Source organism: Clinocottus analis, unplaced genomic scaffold (genome assembly GCF_023055335.1).
Source record: "Clinocottus analis isolate CAN_PGR_092001 unplaced genomic scaffold, fCliAna1.0.p SCAF_24, whole genome shotgun sequence".
Taxonomy (NCBI): domain Eukaryota; kingdom Metazoa; phylum Chordata; class Actinopteri; order Perciformes; family Cottidae; genus Clinocottus; species Clinocottus analis.
The window spans coordinates 10004344-10022315 of NW_027175976.1; the positions used below are offsets into that span (position 1 = coordinate 10004344).

A 17972-nucleotide genomic window follows, 5' to 3' on the forward strand; every position below is an offset into this window, starting at 1 on the left:
TATTTAAATATAATTAAGTTTTGTGCTCCAAATCCATATTTGTTTGAGTGTCTGGGGAACAATGTGATTTCCGTGCTGTGTCCCTGTGAGTGGAGAGCATGAAGCAGATTCCCAAGACTTTCACTCTTTAATTAGGACAGTTCCTTTAGTTTGTCACAGAGAGTTAAATATACATTTGAGAAACTATATTTAAAATAAACGATACATACATTTGACATGCAAGATAATGCAGTACTGCCAGGTAGATATAGGAGTTATGTGGTGATTGAATGCATGCCTGCAAAGAGACCCAAGGGCATGATTACTGTATAATGCATGATAGATAGAGTGTCCACTTGTACTCAACACATGAGGAAAAGCCTGTGAGGAGTATATCTGCCCCGTGCCAGAGTAGCAGGACTAGGATTCGGTAAGTGTTCTGCCCCCTGTGCAGTACTTGGGCATGTTTACACACACGTCTAATACTTAGAATGAATCGTGTCCTGTGTTTTCTGGTCACGTATGCATATATCTCAAGCAACAACTCAATTCCACAAGAAGAGCACTCCCTTCAATATACTATGAAGCAGGAAATAGTTGCATCATGAAGTTAAAATCATATTTATTTGCAGGTAGAATGGCAAATGAATATGAGGTTTTCTACAATACAAAAACAACAAGTAAACACTACAATGGTCTATGCTGTACAGTACATATGAAGTATACAAAAATAGACATATCAAAACACATTTAAACAAACAGGTAATATGTACATAACATAAAACAACATCAGATGACACAAGACTACTCATGAATACGATGAATGTAAATGAAGAGAGCTTAACTTCAGCCACTTTAGCCTTTTCTGGAGGAGCGACATGCACTCGCCTGGTGGTAATGGGAGGAGCAGAACAGCAGCCTCAGGATGTGACTGGGAACACTCACTAGGAGGCGCCATAATTCCCCAGAGTTCAACCTCCATGCACTCCACTGCAGCTGCTCAGTGACGCCGGGCCTGAGGCAGGGATGGGTCCAAGGTAAAGTCAGAGAGAGAAAGGGAAGAGGGGTCGCCCAAATGAAGCGCACCTTCCCTGAACCACAAAAGATTATAAAAAGAATCCATAACTGTGGCGAGGTGTTCAGATGTTTGGAAAACATTTTATTTTGAATTTGGTAAACTGACATTTTTGTTTATTCAATTTGAATTTGATAAGTAAAAGAGAATGAACTCTGACTTACAATGTTGCTTTTAGCTTCAATTTTCATTTTATTTCATTTGTTTTGCTCGTTGTCACCAGGGCCACGCCTCTGTGAACTACTTATGATTGTTTCGTTCCGGCTGCTGAAGCTCAACATCCTGCAGCAATGGCGTTTCTCGGAGGACACCAAGAGCAACTCGTGAAGAACATGAAGGTAAATTCAGTTTATGGTTCATTTTTTAGTCATATGTAAACATGTCTAATAATCTGAACAGGCCTTTTGACCGTTATAGTTTCCATAAAAGTCAGGTTACAAGCCACAAATATCTTCGGTGGGTGTCCCCGCTGCAGCTAGCTAGCGCTGCTGCTAGTTCTCTGCTAACTCTCCGCTAGCTCCCCAACAACCATGGAGGTTAGCAGGACCAGCCCCGACTCAACGTCCGACACGGGCAGCGGCGACAGCGGGGAGCTAGCAGTAGCGTTAGCTTTCTCCAGCGGGCACACCCACCTGACTTTTACAGTATATATTTATGGTACTTTGTGTATTTGATGCTTTTATTATTATGCTGTGCTGAATGTTTGTCGTAATGAAGATAAAGTAACTTCGATGTATTTGCCTCAGCAGACGTATGTGCTGTTTGAGTGCAGATACATCAGAACAGACAGTTCAAGTCCTGGATTCTGATTGGCTGAGCCACGTTCCACACTGCTGTCAAAAATGACTAAATTTAGTCTTGTATTTTGTTTCTTTTTAACTTAATTGAATTAATGTCATACAAAGCCGAGTGAAGCTCAGTGAAGCTCAGTGAAGCCGAGTGAAGCTCAGTGAAGCCGAGTGAAGCTCAGTGAAGCTCAGTGAAGCTCAGTGAAGCCGAGTGAAGCTCAGTGAAGCCGAGTGAAGCTCAGTGAAGCCGAGTGAAGCTCAGTGAAGCCGAGTGAAGCTCAGTGAAGCCGAGTGAAGCTGAGGCTCGTCATGTTGATGGACTTCTGTTCTTCAAAGGGAAATACTGACAGGAAACAAGCTTCCTGATGGAAACACACTGGTGGCACATTCTCCTCTACACAACATGTCATCAGAAAGCAATACTTGTGCTACAGACTCAGTACACTAAACATGAGCAGGAACAAGGTTCACACTATATGAGCAAAACAAAAACATGCATATCTCATATCCATCTGCTGCCGAAGGACCTCTAGAAGATTTGGCATAATATTTATTCACATCAAATAAGAATAAAATACTAATGTAGGAGCTATTAGTAATGTCTCTACTCTCATAACTATGTTCTTGCAGTACCTCCATGTACGACACAGCAAGGAAAGATCATTCCAGGTCTGTGATCCTGACGTGTACGAATAGGGAGGAAGGAGGAATCCTGGTTCCATCTTTGGACAACAAGTCAATGTGACGATAACCTGAGAACACACAGGAGAACCACAGGGGTTATTTATTAGTTCAGTACAGAGTACTACAAAGTCAAACGCAGAGCCACCTCCTGTTCTCTCTTATGGAGGGCGTTGGGTTTTAGGATTGTGTTTTTGGTTCGATGCCTAAATGAAGTTTAAAAGGTTTTGTTTTTAAGATATAAATTACAACGGGTGATTTTAGAAACTTCCACATGAGACTGGGAGTGATGCTCCAACGTGTTCACAGATAGTTGCGTATTTCCACATCCAGCAGACGTAGAGCAGCCCTGTCATTCATGGAGTTGTGTTTGTGTTCACGCAAGTCCTATGAACTCTCTCTTTTAGCTCTGTTTTGGTCCCCACCAACTCCTGGGATCAATACGTCTTCAGCTCTCTGTGCTTCCCAGCTGGTCTGTGTGTGTCTGTGTGTGTTTCACATGAGACGGATGCATCCTTCTGTTGTCTCAGTTCAACAAGCCAACGCTCCAATGTTCTCTCTTTATCTTGGGAAGAGGAGTGTTTGCTTTATCGCCTGATCACAGGAAGATGCTCTGACTTAAAAGCTAAATAAAATCAATCATGTTGAGATCACTACAAAATGACTGAGATCTCTTTGTGAAAAGAAAGTTGAAACAGAGCTACACCCAACCCCTCTGTTATGTAGAAGTCAGAGCAAGAGGTGCATTCAAACTCCCAAACCATCACATGTTTGCACTGCATTCTGGGCCTCGGAGGCTATTCTTATATATCTTATATAAATGTATACATCTGCCTCTTTCATAACAGATTTCACTCTACAAGGTTGTGACATATTTGTATTTAATTAAATGATGAACATAAATGAGCAAATAGTTAGACAGTGTCAATGTGTGCTGGACATGAGAAGCAACCTCACCTTGCTGCATGCAGCGCAGAGGGAGCGTATACTGCCCCACAAAGTCGTTTTTAGAGGTCTTGTCATAGTCTTCCACCACGAAGCGCACCATGGCCAGCTCCGGAGTGTGGACGGTGAAGCGCAGCGTGTCGTACCACACGGGGTTGAACCCTGCAGGCAGCACAAGAGACACGTCCTCACTCTGTGGGGAACTGCTGGGCAACCGCCCATCCAGCCGCCCATCTATCCATCCATCCATCCATCCATCCATCCATCCATCCATCCATCCATCCATCATCTCCACCAGAAGGATCTAAGCCTGGATGTGTGCATGCGTGAGTGAGTGCGAGTGCAGGTCTCTCTCTGTCCACGGCTAATCGCTCATTCTGCTAATAGTATTTTGGGTGTCCAGTTATGACGATATGTTCAAAGACTTCTTGTGGTTGTAGTAACACTTTCTTAAACTGCCTTTTATTGGCTACTTCATGCACACAAAAAAAAACAATAGCAGTTTGTTTTCTGACAGAGAATTGAACTAAAAGTGAAACTTATTTCCATTGTTTTTGTCAATGAAGTCTTGGGACTTTGACGAGACACGAGATAAGATCCACTTTCAGTTCAGTTCCCCGTTGGAAAGAGCTGTCAAAATATATCGTACACTAATCGTATATAGATTTATTTTACGTTGGTCTTTCTTTTAGGTGTCAACAACAGTACATGGTTGATTCTGCAAACTGATTCTCCAGGTATACGCTGACTATGGATAAGAACCTCAAACAACCCCATAAAAAAAGTTGCGTTTAGTTTGAGGTGAGATTGTGAGACATGTCTCATACAATAACTTACAACTCAATACAGTGAACACCTGGTGGAGAACTACACAACTGAGTGCACCTTTCTAGTTCACTCCTTTATTGATTTCTACAGAGGGAAGTGACCTCTACTGCACCATTGTTCTCGATGTATCGGGTCTCCTGCTTGGCCTGGTCCATGGGAACACCATGGATCTCCACTCTGACCAGAGGATCCACGATGGAATCTTCTTTGATGTTGACTTTGGGCAGCTGCTGACCACTGATCACCTGAAACACATACATGCGGTGTCCTGAATAAAGCCATGCAAGAGCTAATAAACTACATTTCCATGCCTTCTTCATGGTTTCTACCTGTATGGTGAGGACGACAGGGTGGTAGCCATCCCGCTGTTGGGGTATCTCCGGGTCAAATCTTTTCTCGACCTCTCTCATGAAGCTGGGCTTCAGAACATAACCACAGCTGCCATTCTGACTGAACAGTCCGTCGTTCAGATCCATCCCCTCCCCGGCTGTCTGGAAATTCAACGCAACTGATTGAAATGGAAAAGAAACAATTACTTTCAGACTCATGCTCTTGCCGTGGAAATTATATTGACAACACACCAAATTCAGGCACTTTGAGAGCATAAAAATGTTATTAATGCCGCACAGGGCTTGGATTTTAACTTCAATACATGATGGGTATACCAAACAATACAAAAAACTAGCAAAAGATCTTCATTACGCTTCTGTGACTCCTGATTAAAGGAACAGACAAGAGGACCAGAGGCAGAGGAGCACCACGGTGGGTCTGGGCAGAAGGGTTTGAGCTTGTCTTGATGGCAGCAAGGAGCAGGTTCAACAGAGTTTGGAGCTGCACCCGAGCAGCGACAGGGAGCCAGCGGAGTGAACGCAGAAGAGCTTAGGGACATGTGGGGTGGTTGAATACCAGCAGCAGCATTCATTCTCAGTGAACTCCAGCTCAGTCCAGGTGGAGCTTCAGGCTGTGCTTTGACTGCCACCCCGCGGTGCCATGACCAGAATGACTGGTCGTCCAGGCAGAGCAGTGGTAGATGAAGCCCTTTGCCTTGTATAGAGGGGCCTTACATCGGTGCCATCTTTACTGCCACTTTAAACTCTAAACTTACGTGACGGAAACCAAAAGTCAACGTTGACTGATTTAAATTTACGTCCATAAATTAAATAACAGAACAAACATATTTATTTTAAGCCAAATCGTGACATTTTACTACAAAGTAGTTTTGTTACATTTCACAACGTTAGCCTAGTATTTAAAATTGCAACTGTAATGAAGTTTAGCTTTATAGGAACATAGTTTTGTCTCAGAGTCCTAAAGCTGCATGATGCCTTGCTGTTATAGTTAGATAGTTAATGTATTGGCGAACACTCAAACAGCGGTGAATTCTATTGGCTGGTTTTGTGACAGCAAACTTGATTCGTCCTACATGTAAGTGAAGAATAAATAATTATGCAAACTGTAGCCGTGTGCGGCAATAAAAGTAAAAACAATATGACAGAAATGCAAATGAGTAAAGGAGGAGTTTTGCATTTCAGTTGCAATCACCGATTTGGCTCCCAGCATTCCACATCTCCTGAGGATTGAAATTGGAAGAGTCGGTTCGGAAGCCACTGGGATAAACCCTGGTCAGCTGCCGGGAGTTATGGTGCACAAACTCGGTCCCTGAAATGGAGATAATATTAGTAGTATAGTGAGAGTCAACGATGACAAGCCCCTGATACATATTCATGCCTCAATCATAAACACAGCACAAGAACGACTAAAGTATGAATTGCTTCTAAAAATGTATTACTAATTGTGAAAACTGAAAATACGTATCTGATGTTGAAAAGACAAAGATAAGTTAACATTGCTTTGTTTCATTCACAAACAAAGAATAGAACTATAATCCCAGACGTCAGACCTCAGTGTTTACATTTTCATGACATGTGAAGCACAGGCCTGACTGGCTGGACTCACCTGCCTCCCTCAGGTGCTTGCGGGCCTTGGACTCGGTGAACGAGGCCACCTCGTAGAACTTGGAGTGGATGCGTGAGTGCTTGAAGTTACTGAAGTGGACGCTTTTGCAGTAAACAACACAGTCGGACAGCTCCTTGGACAGACGCTGCTTTGACTTCTAAAGAAGAAGACAAAGGATGAATAGGTAATGCACTGACTGACCCAGAGGTTATTATGGGGTGCCCCCAAACCTACCTATACATTCAAGTGAGCATGGAAGACTTCCAGAGAGCGGAGGATGGAAGGTCAACACAGATAAGACTGTAGGACGAGTCAACATTGTTGGCTTCAACCTTGACCACAATTGCCCCTAACCCACAGCTCACCAGGTGGTTATCATTGTAACCATGACAACAAAGGTCCCATAAACCTCGGAAGAAGTAACCCAAACCATGATCTTTACCGAAGCCGAACAAAGCCAAACCTTAACCATAACATTGAGATTTGCGAGGCACAGACACATGATGTCGTCCGGATGTGAGCGTCAGATCAGAAAAAGATCAACAGCATATTGTGTTGTTAAGTATGGAGAACTTGTTGGTGTACTTTATCCAGGGTTATCCACATTCAGCTTTTCAACCACTTGTATTTGTCCCATAAGAACGCTGCCTATATATGATGTTATGGCATAGGCCAAGAGTTTAACATTAAGCTTCTTGTGTGGCACACATCACGGTCATTCCAATGCAGGCATACTGTACGCCAGAGTGGAGTGCTATGTAGCAGTGACGCATGAAGGAAAAGACATTGTTGTGCCAGTTATGCCAGATGAACTGCATGACTTTCCACCAGTCACAGAAGCATACTGTATATGCTGTTTATTTCTAGATCTGGCCACAAAAAGGATTGATTGACTGGTGACATTTGGATAGTACTTGGTAACCACTGGAGGAATCTGTATATGGCCTTAAAGCAGGTGGAAAGTGGAACATGAGTGGCTAATACCTGCCCTGAACCGGTAGCACAGCAAAGGCAGTGAGCAGGGCAGCATTATGGAGCGAGTAACCGACAGACAGGGATGAGATCTACAAGACAGATGCAGGCAGAAACAGCTGGAACCCTGTGGCATGGCAACTGACTGGAGTAACCACACAAGTATACAGAATGGGGGGCTTTTGGGATGAAGAGGGCTCGGTGTGCAGGAATGAGCAGTGTCAGACTGGAAACCCTTTGAGGACAACCGGTGGATGGGTGTTGAATGAAAAGGTTTAAGAAGAAGCAACTTAAAGATGGTTCATCACTTGGAGGAAGAGGCCCAAACCCAACAACACAAAGAGGCATTTCAACATTGTTGGGTCGACCCATGAAGTGGCTCTGTGTAAAGTCAGCTGACCCACCACCACGTGAGAGGGTAAACCCCAGTGATGCAAAGGAATCCTGTCATGGATGGAACCCTGAGACAACCCCTCCTGAATTGTGTAAGTGATACTCGACCACAATGCCAAGCAGAAGCAGGTGTGCTGCCAGAGTAGCGTCCATGACCGTGAGACCCGAGGTGTGGCGTCCCACACAGCACAATGACAGAGTAACCTGCAGAGCACCTCTGCATGCACGCCTGCCTGCTCCCACATGAAATGGGATCCGGCTGCTCCACCTTCGCCCGTCTGCCAGACAGCCAGACCGCCTCTCCACAGACACCTACACCATCAGCTGGGGCCCCGCCGAGCTCCCGCTGCTGCCAAACCCGCCGCTGGCCTCACCTCTCATGACCGTGTTGACAGGAGTCCCAGTGTGGCGTTTCATGCTTCTCAAATGCTTATGAATAAACATGAGTCTAAGTGCCCAATGGTTCCTTTTGCACACTTAGTTTGCCGGGTCATCAAGCGTTATCCTCTAACGGCGTGTGCACTGAAGACCATCCATTTAAATCCATTGCACATTCACACAACCAGGGAAATAGATAACAGCACGTGTTCCCTGGGATGCAGCGGTGTGAACACATACAGAGGTGTTCAGCCTACATCAGAGCTGGAACAAGTACTCAACTCTCCTAAAACTCAATATGAAACCCAACTGGTGGTTCCAACGCAGCCCCTTCCCGGATGCTGCTGTTTTATGAGTCGAGCCCCCTGCGTTGGCCTCCACGCCTCAGTTATCAGCTTAAGTTATACCGATACAGTATTTGAAGATGGGTTTTTAATTTGTCTTTTAAAATGTTCAGTATCAAGCTGGTAAAATGTAATTGCCCAGTGATATCACATTCTTGCCCTACTTACACCTCAGTATTTACCAACAGAAGTGATTACTGACTGCAATTAGTGCTGTTCACAGTATCAAGTATCCCATTTTAGAGGAGAATGTACAACCTTCACCTGCTGAACTTAGCCTATTTTGGCCCAGCGTGGCTTGGCTTGGTCTTGTTTGACTGCAACCATGAGACCCTGTTGTGTATGTCCTTTAGTTACGTGGGAGTTGATGTGTTTCTTGAGGGTTGGCTGTGGGTCACAAGTGGTTGACAGCACTGAGTCCTGGTTCTCTCGTTCCTCCCTGTCCCGGCTGCCTCTGTGTCTCTCTGCTATCACAGTGTAAACAGATCAGCATATCTAACACCCAGAGTCTGCTCCCTGCCCTTAAATCCTCTGTATTTTTCATGAGGGATGACAGGAGTTCATGCAATCCTTTTCCGCTGGATTAAAAGGCGACCAGATTTCTGGGCGTCCCTGAGTGCAATACACACACTGCCAACACACACCGAGGAGAGACACACGTTGGTCATTTAGTCAAGTCACCTGCGACGTACTCTCAAACTAAGTAAGCAGGTACTGTATGCGAGAACAAAACCAAAGCAATCTGACTGAGGTTTTTATATGAGAGAGAGATCCGAGAGAACCTGAACTACATGAGATCAGCACCGGCTCAATATATAGTTTGGTAGTTTTTCCGTACAGAGTGCAAAAAGAAAACATTGTGAACGTTGTGTGGATAAAGGAAGGGTGGTGGTCATCCAGCCCTTCAGATGGTCCCTCAAAGTCACATGCAGACTTCCAACACTGGAGTGGTAGACGCGAACTGTAAACTCACATGATATAAAATCATGGCTCCCACTGGAAAAGCCCATAGATGTGCATATCTCTTTTAGAAATTATTATTTAAAAAATGTGACAAGTAATTTGTAATGGGATCAATACATCAAGCATTTCAGAAGAATCAAGAGTCAATCGAGCTTTGTGTAAATGATAATTTAGACACAAGAGTCACCGATGTCCCAGTCTGACGAGTTCCCTGGACTGCACCACGTAGGAACGTTCTAGCAACTGCAATCAACAAGATGCATTTAATCTGCCCTCATTGTGGGTTAGTCAGCTCAATCTGTTAAGTGTTCCATTCCTACATTGAAATCTGTCTGTGTTGCATCATCAGCCTAAAAAGGACGAAACTAGAGGATCCTGCTTCTATACCAGGCTGCTTCATCAGACTGTGTATAATAGTGTGTCTGGGTCTGAGGCCTAAAATGTGTATCACTGTGAGCTTATCAAGATGGCCTACCTTTACCCTGCGACAAACACTCTCACGGTGGAGGTTATCTTCATTGATTTCAGCCGCGTCGTCTTCGTCGCTGACCTCTCCGGTCTGAGAGTCCTCCCCTATCCCATTGAAACTCTCCTCCAGACCGCCAATCTTCTTTGCCTTCAGGAGAATCTTCCTCTTAAGATCCTGGCAGCAAGATCAAATAAAACCCAGGGTCACCCTCCACAACCAGTGTTCAACATTGCAACAGGGGGAAAATATTGTGCTGTTGAATAATTCAAGGTCTCAGTGTTGCATGTAGACACAGATCTTATGGCCCGGAGGGTTTGACAGGCTTTGGGGTGAAAGCGAAGGCTACAGTACCAAGCAGAACCGCTAACACCAGCACTGCACTGCAGCCCCACACCGGGTGTATTGGATGGTGCTCCACCCAGATACACCTTGATCTGCATAAACAGACAATCTATCTGTTCTTTATGGCAAAACTGGCCGATGGACCAGTAGAGTATGTTATATTACATCTGACTGAGTGAGTTTTATGAGTGAGGAGTGTTACGTCCAACCACCCCTCACACTTTTGTTTTGGGTTTCTGCTGGAACAAGTTTTAATGGTTAAAAAACACTGTATTTTTCTCACAGTCTGAAACGTTGTTGTATCACCTGTCGCTTTAGGACCCTTCTAGAAAAAGTCTAGTCTGCTCTGATTGGCTTGTAATAAAAATATGGCGCTCTGGAAAGGTAGTTCCCAAGCTGTGTGTATTCTGATGAGCCTGCATGTGACTTCAGAGGGGCAGCCAAATCTGATTGGCTGGGTGAATCACATGTTTTCTGAGGTAGGTTTGTGGGTTAGTAGGCACTGCAGGGTGGAGTTGGGTGGAGACCATGCACTGGGCCCTCACCTCAGGAGACGGCAGCCCGATGGGGGCCTTGCCCTCCAGGGTGCTTCTCAGCAGCTTGTCACCGAGGATGTGGTTGAGGTGTTGGGCCATGACTCTCTGTTGCTCGACACTGCAGTGGTTTTCAATGGACAGGATGACTGGATATTCTGATACCTGGGTGGGGGAGTGGAGGAGGGATGGAAGGAGTGAGTTTGTAATTTAACACTGGAGAGCATTATTGTTGGGAAAGCTAATACGCCGGCTGCCATACACCTGTGGGTTGTGGCTGGCTGCTTGAAAGACCAGCAGAGGGATGGAAAAAGGGTCATGAGGCCTCAATATTCACTGAGGACAGATGCTCAGATGTGAACCTGGCAGCTGTGCACTCCGGCATGAGGCTGGGTCTCTGGCAGGTCCCTGGCTAGCTGACTTTATAGGGCTTTCACATGATGTCTTGGATGTCATTGCACTGTTGCTCTCCCTCTCATAAATGGACAATGAGATGCTGAGTGATTTGTCGATACAGTTTTACGAGACAATGAAAGCAAAAGCAATAGCAATGCCAGCAAGAGGGATTACACACCGTGCTCGGTCTACTCGAAAAGCCAACGTGATGTCTGGCTTGTTTAAAGTAAACGTCTTCAAAAAGAAGAATACGTCGTTTACCACATGATCCTCTAAAGGACGCGTACATCATAAAGCCAACATTCACAATATTGCTTTTTATTGCAACGCTCGCTACTAGATGTTTTGATTGATTATCATTCTCCACCGGAGCGATCAATACAGTGACACAACCAAAACGATGTTACCTTGAAGGCATAGTTGCCCACTGCGGTGACCACATCCTTGAAGAGTATCTTGGAGGTGAAGGTGTGTCCATGGTAGACGATTGGCTCTCCGTTGGCACCGTCCCAGCAGTCCACTTCCACACAGCGACAGCCACGACTCAGAGCCCTGAGCAGCAACACAAACTCAGCCTTTCATTCATTAGGTTTACTCAGTAGAACATATACTGGTTTCCAGTTAAATGAATTTGTTCATCTTTACAAGTTGATGAATTAGAATAATTTACTTAGGAGAAATTTGACTTCATTCTATTGATTCATTTAGTAAAAGATGAATGCAGGGCAACGTCACAGTAAAGCTCATCACCCTGAGAGGAACACATAAGGTCAGGGATTTGCGCTGATGGAAATCCTAAAATCTATCAAATTGGTTCGGAAGTGGATTTGGAAATGGTTAGGTGGATTCCGGGATGAGTGTCAGAGGCCAACTTTAAACTTCGTTTCTGATTTTGCAGCAGATTCATGGACGTCGGTGTGCATATGTATACCAAAGATATTACTGTCCCTGTAAAGGATAAGTCTTACCATGGAAATGCATTAACCAAGAGAATCCGCAGTAAGCGCAGCCCGGTGAAGAAGTGGCTTGCACTGCCACCTCACAGCAAGAGGGGCCTGAGCTCAGTCCCTGTTCCCGGGCAAACCCTCTGTGTGGATTTTGCACCTTCTCAGTCTGGGTTCCTTCTGGGTTCTCCAGCTTCCTCCCACAGTCCAAAGATTTAAATTAATTGACTCTAAATTGCCTGGAGGTATGAAAGTGAGCTCTCTATTTGTGCCCTGCAATAAACTGGTTACCTGAACAACAACATTTCTGATTGAAATCAATTCATTTCCATTAAATGTCAACAATCAGTGGATTTGCTCCAACAGATAAATTAAATTGTGCTTTGCCTTTGTGGAGAATTCAAGTTTAAAACGTGAACGTGAATCATTGATGAATTCCAGACCATTTTGAGAGTCCTTTGAGAAAACAGACAACAGGAAAGTCCAACTTCCTATTGGTGTGTTATTATCTTTCCAGCCACTTCGGCTTGCCAATGATCCCTGCAAGTATTCTTCCAGCACCAGTTACAGTTTTCGCTGTGCAAATGCACATTTCGCTGTTAGTGGGAAACTTATTGTGGTCATTCCAACATCACGAAAACATTTTCAGCATTAACCTAGCAGCATCACCTGATGTAACCTTCAACACTGCTCTGCCCCCGGAGTTGGTCCTCCATCAGGTAGGTGTTGTGGGAGGAGGAGATGAAGTAATGGCACAACGGCTGACTCATGTCCTGGAAGACAGCCCGCCACTGTGGGTTAAAGATGGAGCCCTCAGCTGAACCGAGGTACATCAAGAAGCCGTCAAACGTCATGGCATTCAGCAGCTTGGCTGGAAATACAGCAGAGGGTGTGTCAGACCCTTCTCACAATACTCTTCCACCAAGGTTCACTCTATTCAGCACACAGTCTCTGTACCTGTGTCAGAGGGCTCGTAGCGCTCAATGAGCTGCTTGGCATGCTGCTGGATGTCCATCCCGTCCAGCTGCTCCTCTCTCAGGAAGTCCTCCAAGTCACTTTGGGATAACTTCTGGCCATCATCTGAGTACTCCTGGAAAACCCTCAGGACATCCTCCCGCTGGGTCAACATCTTGTAAAAGAGCACAAACTCATCGTCCTCCAATGTCCCCGACTGGGACTTATCAGCCATCTGGGAAGAGAAAGGGTCATGCTGTTGCTGAACGGTCTTACAGCGGCCATTGAAACCAAACACTGTGTAGACTCACTGTGAAGAGACGGTGAGCGTGGTGCTCGTTCATGTCCACGTTCATCATTTTCAGTAAATCTTGCACTTCCTTGAAGTTCATCCTGCCGTCGTTGTTCTTGTCTGCCTTCCTGAACCAGTCACCAATCCATCTGGGTCAGCCACTTCAGGAAGGTGTCACATTCAATAGTGGCTGAAATACTCCAGTGAGTTTCTAAGAGCTCTGGAAGAGATACTCAATGAGGACTGATTACACTTTACTGTACATTTACTCTTTTTCTCTAACTGGGAAATGTGTATGGCAGTACATCTCTGACTGTATCATGAATCCAAAGGGGCATTTGTCAAGAAAGTGCCCTGGGAACCATTTGTATTGTATTTCATTTTCAATGCTTTATGTAATTCGATCCAATGTTTTCTATCTCATTTCATCTCATTAATTGTTGGTCTTTGACAGAAAGTGAAAGCGCTCCACACCTCTCCACAAGCCCGACCTCCACAGCCTCCCACATGAAACACCACCTCCTGCACTGCCACTGAACATCCGCAATGGCCGTAAATCATGAGGTGTAAAAATCTTTCAATGTGGTCATAATTCAAAGGTTGCTGAGGTATCAACATCCAGCGGCAGGTGACTATGAGGTGAGGGAACTCCATGCTACAGAGGGGATTTAATCTTTGATCTTAAAGACCCAACGTTCTCAGTGATTCCGTTTGTATTGACTCGTACTAAAAAGACTGTTGAGAGTTTGGTTGGACTGAAAAAAAACGCAAACCCTGAGTGAAAGATACTGGTCCAGTTTCTCCCGTTCCCCCATGTTCTCCAGGTTCTCGATCAGCTTCCTCATGCCTCTGATCCAGGACTGCGCCTCTTCAGTGGACTCGGCCACCAGGTCCAGGTTGCCTCTGCGACCACGGAAGACCAGCGTGAAGCACCGGTCAGCTGGGAACTCGTCAGCGATGCTGAGCAGCACCTCGGACTGGTGTCCATCTCGTACTGCCTCCACATCGCTCACTGAAACTGGGCACAGAGACCAACACAACTCATTCCTGCACTTTTGCTGAGTGGCCCAGCACTAAAACAAGATGTTGTTTTAATGCAGGGGCACGTTGTGGCTACCATGATCGTCACGGCTCAGCATCGTCAATCATGTGGTCTTACATGTGGAGTGGGCGTTGCCAGCCTTCTTGGACTTGTACCAGATGGTCATGCAGTCGTCCTGCAGTTTGAAGTAGCGCTGCTTCTTCCAGGTTCGAGACTTGATCTTCCTCATTACCGCCCCCACCAGCATGGACTGGAGGTTGTCGTCCCCCTGGATGCCTGGAAAAGAGACTTACAGTTATAGCAATTAGTTTTATATTGTGTATGATTTGATGGTGTTTCCATTCTTATTCTTAACGGTAAACATCGAATTTGTCGTTTTATTACCGAGTTTGGGTTTCTGAACACGAAGAGTCCACTTCACATGCAGTGTCATTCACATTATGGCAGTGTTATGCCACACGGGAAATGTACATGTTCTATTTTGCAATTCTAGTTTTCCTTTTGGTATCCATTTAAAATATATATATGTTTTATTTTAAATTAAAATACATTTTTCACATTTGAATTAAGATATGCATATTCCACACCTAATTAAAAAATGACATTTCAATTGGATTAATGTATTATATGTTACTATTTCAGCCCCAGACTTTCATGCAAAAGCTTATACTCACAAGTGTAATATGACAATACGACGCCTACTTTACCAGCTCTACAAATACTGTCGTTACTATAATATTATGTTTGCTGCCCAGACGAGAGTGACGTCTGCACGGAGCACTGACGAGACCAGATGTAAAGGTCCATCATGAACTCGTGGTGATGTGACACATGTTGTTAATATTTGTAATTGTAAACCTTAATCCCACCGCAAGAGACAAACACAGACTTACGGAGGCCGGCCCCTGCAGAAGCCATTCCTCGTTGTCTCACACGTCTGCCATCTGAACAAAAGAAGTTAGTTATTCATGTACGTTTAGGACATTTAGATATGATGGAAAATTCATCAGAGAAACACTTATTATTCATTTGTATTTGACAGTCCATGATCTCTAAAGCACTTCACTCCTGGTTGAGGCCCCCTGGGAGCTTTTTAAAGAGCGCTCCGTCTGCAGGACCTTCTGCAGGAGTGGAAAACTCCTCACATGCAGGTGCATTGAAGCAGATGTTGCTCAGACAGTCGATGTGGACCGACATGCATCTTTCTGAGCTGCTCTGTTGTGTTTCCGCTGCATTCTCTGCTGTCCTGCACTTTTTGTTCTGTCTGCGCCGCTCACTAAGCCAACTAATCTCCCCAAATCCCTGCCATGGTCCCAGCATTCCTTTCACTAACTGAGTGCTGGTCCAACTCAAAAGCACCTCACGCCATTTATTTCATGAATACACTTCATTCTGTCCACAGCAGGATCATTTGATCAGAAACACAGCAGATACATGACACAGACAAAGCAAACACATAAGAACACAACAGCAGAGCGTCCGGGGGGTTTGAATTGAATATTCATTGAGCTCTACAGGGACAGCGGTGCTGCGTTTCTCTCACGGGCGGCACACCTAGTTTACATAAAGTCAGATAGAACATGGACATGTTGTCTGATGGCACACAGACAGATTACACATGAGCTGTTCCACTGTCAGCAGCTTCTCTCTGGCTGACATGTTGACAAGTGTTAAAAAGCCCAACTGGGCTGCATATTCCTATGATTTCTTCTTTTACCACACATATTACAGGTCCAACTATTACTGGATGCTCATGGAAGTGTCTGTCCGTCCCTTCATAAGTAAAGTAAAGGAAGCTGGAGCAGCCTCGCGTCACATTGTGAGTCTGACCTGCTGCAGGATCATCGCTGTCCCGGTCGGTGCGGCTGCAGAGCTGGAAGAACAGATCAGATGTCCGGGAGCTGCTGCACGCCACGCTGCAGGCATGAAGTCAGCCCCGCTGAGCCAGAGCCTCTCTGTGACGCTCACCTGGGCCTCCTCCCTCTTCCCTCTTCCTCCTCCCTCCTCTCCCTCCTCCTCCTCCTCCCTCCCCCGTGCCTCTGGCCCCGTCACTGCATCACCTGTCTGGCCCTGCTTCGCATTTATTAAACTACTTGGAGCGTTGTACACTCCTTGGATAAGAAGAGGACTGTGTATCCAAAACACAATAGGCATCATGTTACAGAATCAAAATATTGTGATTTAAAACAATCTACTTAGGGGAACCCGTCATGAAGAACACAGAGGATGTGGAGGACCTGCAGACTTTTGTCAAGGTTTCCTTCAGACTGAAGCTCTTGTGTCATGTTGCTCTACTTCTTGTCCTCGTGGGGCCTTTGGCATCAGTACAGTGAACTGCATGATTACCAGCTCATGGCTTTTGTGTTCATCTAACATTAGCACGGGATCGGTGGTTGCCAAGCGACGTGAAAAAAGGAGGAGGCAAACAGCACTAAAGGCTTTGTCTGACCGGAGCTTCTGATTCAAAGACCCTTCATGGTCGTCACGTCGGCCTCATTGAGATGGTGTCCGGCATCCGTCTGCTGTCAAACGACACTCAGCCGGTTGGCCGGACCTGGTCCTGGACCTCCTGGGTCCATCAGGTGGAGGACCAGCAGAGCTCCAGGGTCATCTGTCCCGTGTCATGTTACTAAGCCGCTCATCAAACTTTGATGGGGCCGGTTTAGCAGCAGGAGAACAGAACGGCAGGAAGGTCCAGCATCCCATGAACAAACTGATCACCCGCAGTCATCACTGACATCACGTCAGAAGCCGCTGGGAGCTCACACACTTCCGTTTGTAAATTGTGAATATTAATATTCGCTCTGTGGTCTTCATGTGTTCCCTGCTCAGGTTCTGAGGCATCAATAATCCACAGCTTCAGATCAGCTTCCCAGCTCAAATAACACATGCTGAGCCAAGACTCAAGTGGAGGGGCTCCCTCACAGTGACCTCTCAAAGGGAGGGACTACAGTACCCAGCAGCCACCTCTCCAATAAGTGGCAGCACAGCGGGTAGTGGGTTAGTTGTTAGTCCAACAGAGTAAAGCAGGAACCTGGCAGAGAGCAGACCGCCACGAGGCCATGATCTCACGCTGAGGGAACAAGAACCTGACGAGCAACAGTGAGCAGCAACATCCTGGAGGCTGAGCTGGAGGAGCAGCTGTACCGCACACAGCGACTGGAGAAGACCCGACGGACTGGATCCAGGATGGAATCAATATGGGAACCGGGCCCACGAAACGTTACCTTTTCACTTCTGCAGACTGCATTCACGCGTCAAAAATCATAAAAGTGGTGTTCACTTCTGAAGATGATCAGAGTGTGGAACGAGGAATCCCACTGGCTCTTAGTGGAGGGAACCAGGGAGAGGCTAACTTCCTGTTGGCCAACAGAGCACTTCTAATGAAAACATAGTTATGAGTATCATATTCTATTCCTGCCAATAGATTAATGTAAACCATAAACATGAAGGAGCATCAACCCACTAACACTTCCAGATGCTCCCGCCGGATCTGATGGACGAGCTGGGTTCTCGGTTGTCCTCGGGTCTGCTCGAGCGACTGGCTTCTGATCACAAACGTCCTCAGGCAGGTCTCTGTCCTTTGAAAGACTTTCATACAAACCGTGTCATGAGCCAAGTCACTTCTCTGCTGGTGCTCTTCAGGGGAGTCAGAGCCATGAGCTGACGTCCTGCAGCTTCCTCTCCAGCCAGCGCTT

At 45.7% G+C, this 17972-nt stretch overlaps 1 protein-coding gene across 3 annotated transcripts; it reads right to left on the minus strand.

Annotated features, from left to right (window-relative positions):
- Positions 1-810: 810 nt before the first annotated feature.
- On the minus strand, positions 811-16294 carry plcd4a (phospholipase C, delta 4a). Of its 3 annotated transcripts, none has more exons than XM_068590349.1 (17): positions 16105-16294; positions 15168-15218; positions 14392-14550; positions 14022-14250; positions 13252-13381; positions 12944-13175; positions 12656-12857; positions 11450-11594; positions 10659-10811; positions 9778-9945; positions 6253-6409; positions 5839-5955; positions 4626-4804; positions 4398-4541; positions 3481-3630; positions 2476-2594; positions 811-994 (listed from the first exon to the last, which is right to left on the minus strand). In XM_068590349.1, exons 2-17 carry the CDS (start codon positions 15190-15192, stop codon positions 835-837), a joined length of 2469 nt encoding a protein of 822 aa, XP_068446450.1. In that variant the 5' UTR covers positions 15193-15218; positions 16105-16294; the 3' UTR covers positions 811-834. The 3 variants fall into 3 exon arrangements, with proteins under 3 accessions (XP_068446450.1, XP_068446452.1, XP_068446451.1); XM_068590351.1 differs by having other exon boundaries at positions 876-994; positions 4409-4541; positions 16105-16293; XM_068590350.1 differs by lacking the exon at positions 811-994 and having other exon boundaries at positions 2392-2594; positions 4409-4541; positions 16105-16293.
- Positions 16295-17972: the final 1678 nt, after the last annotated feature.

Excerpts from the sequence above, each read along its gene's own strand:
- plcd4a (XM_068590349.1), bottom strand. The coding sequence starts at position 15,192 with ATGGCTTCTGCAGGGGCCGGCCTCC. Across the intron at positions 14,551-15,167 it reads TTCTGCAGGGGCCGGCCTCC|GCATCCAGGGGGACGACAAC; the intron begins GTAAGTCTGTGT and ends TCTCTTTTCCAG. Across the intron at positions 14,251-14,391 it reads TGGCAACGCCCACTCCACAT|TTTCAGTGAGCGATGTGGAG; the intron begins GTAAGACCACAT and ends CTCTGTGCCCAG.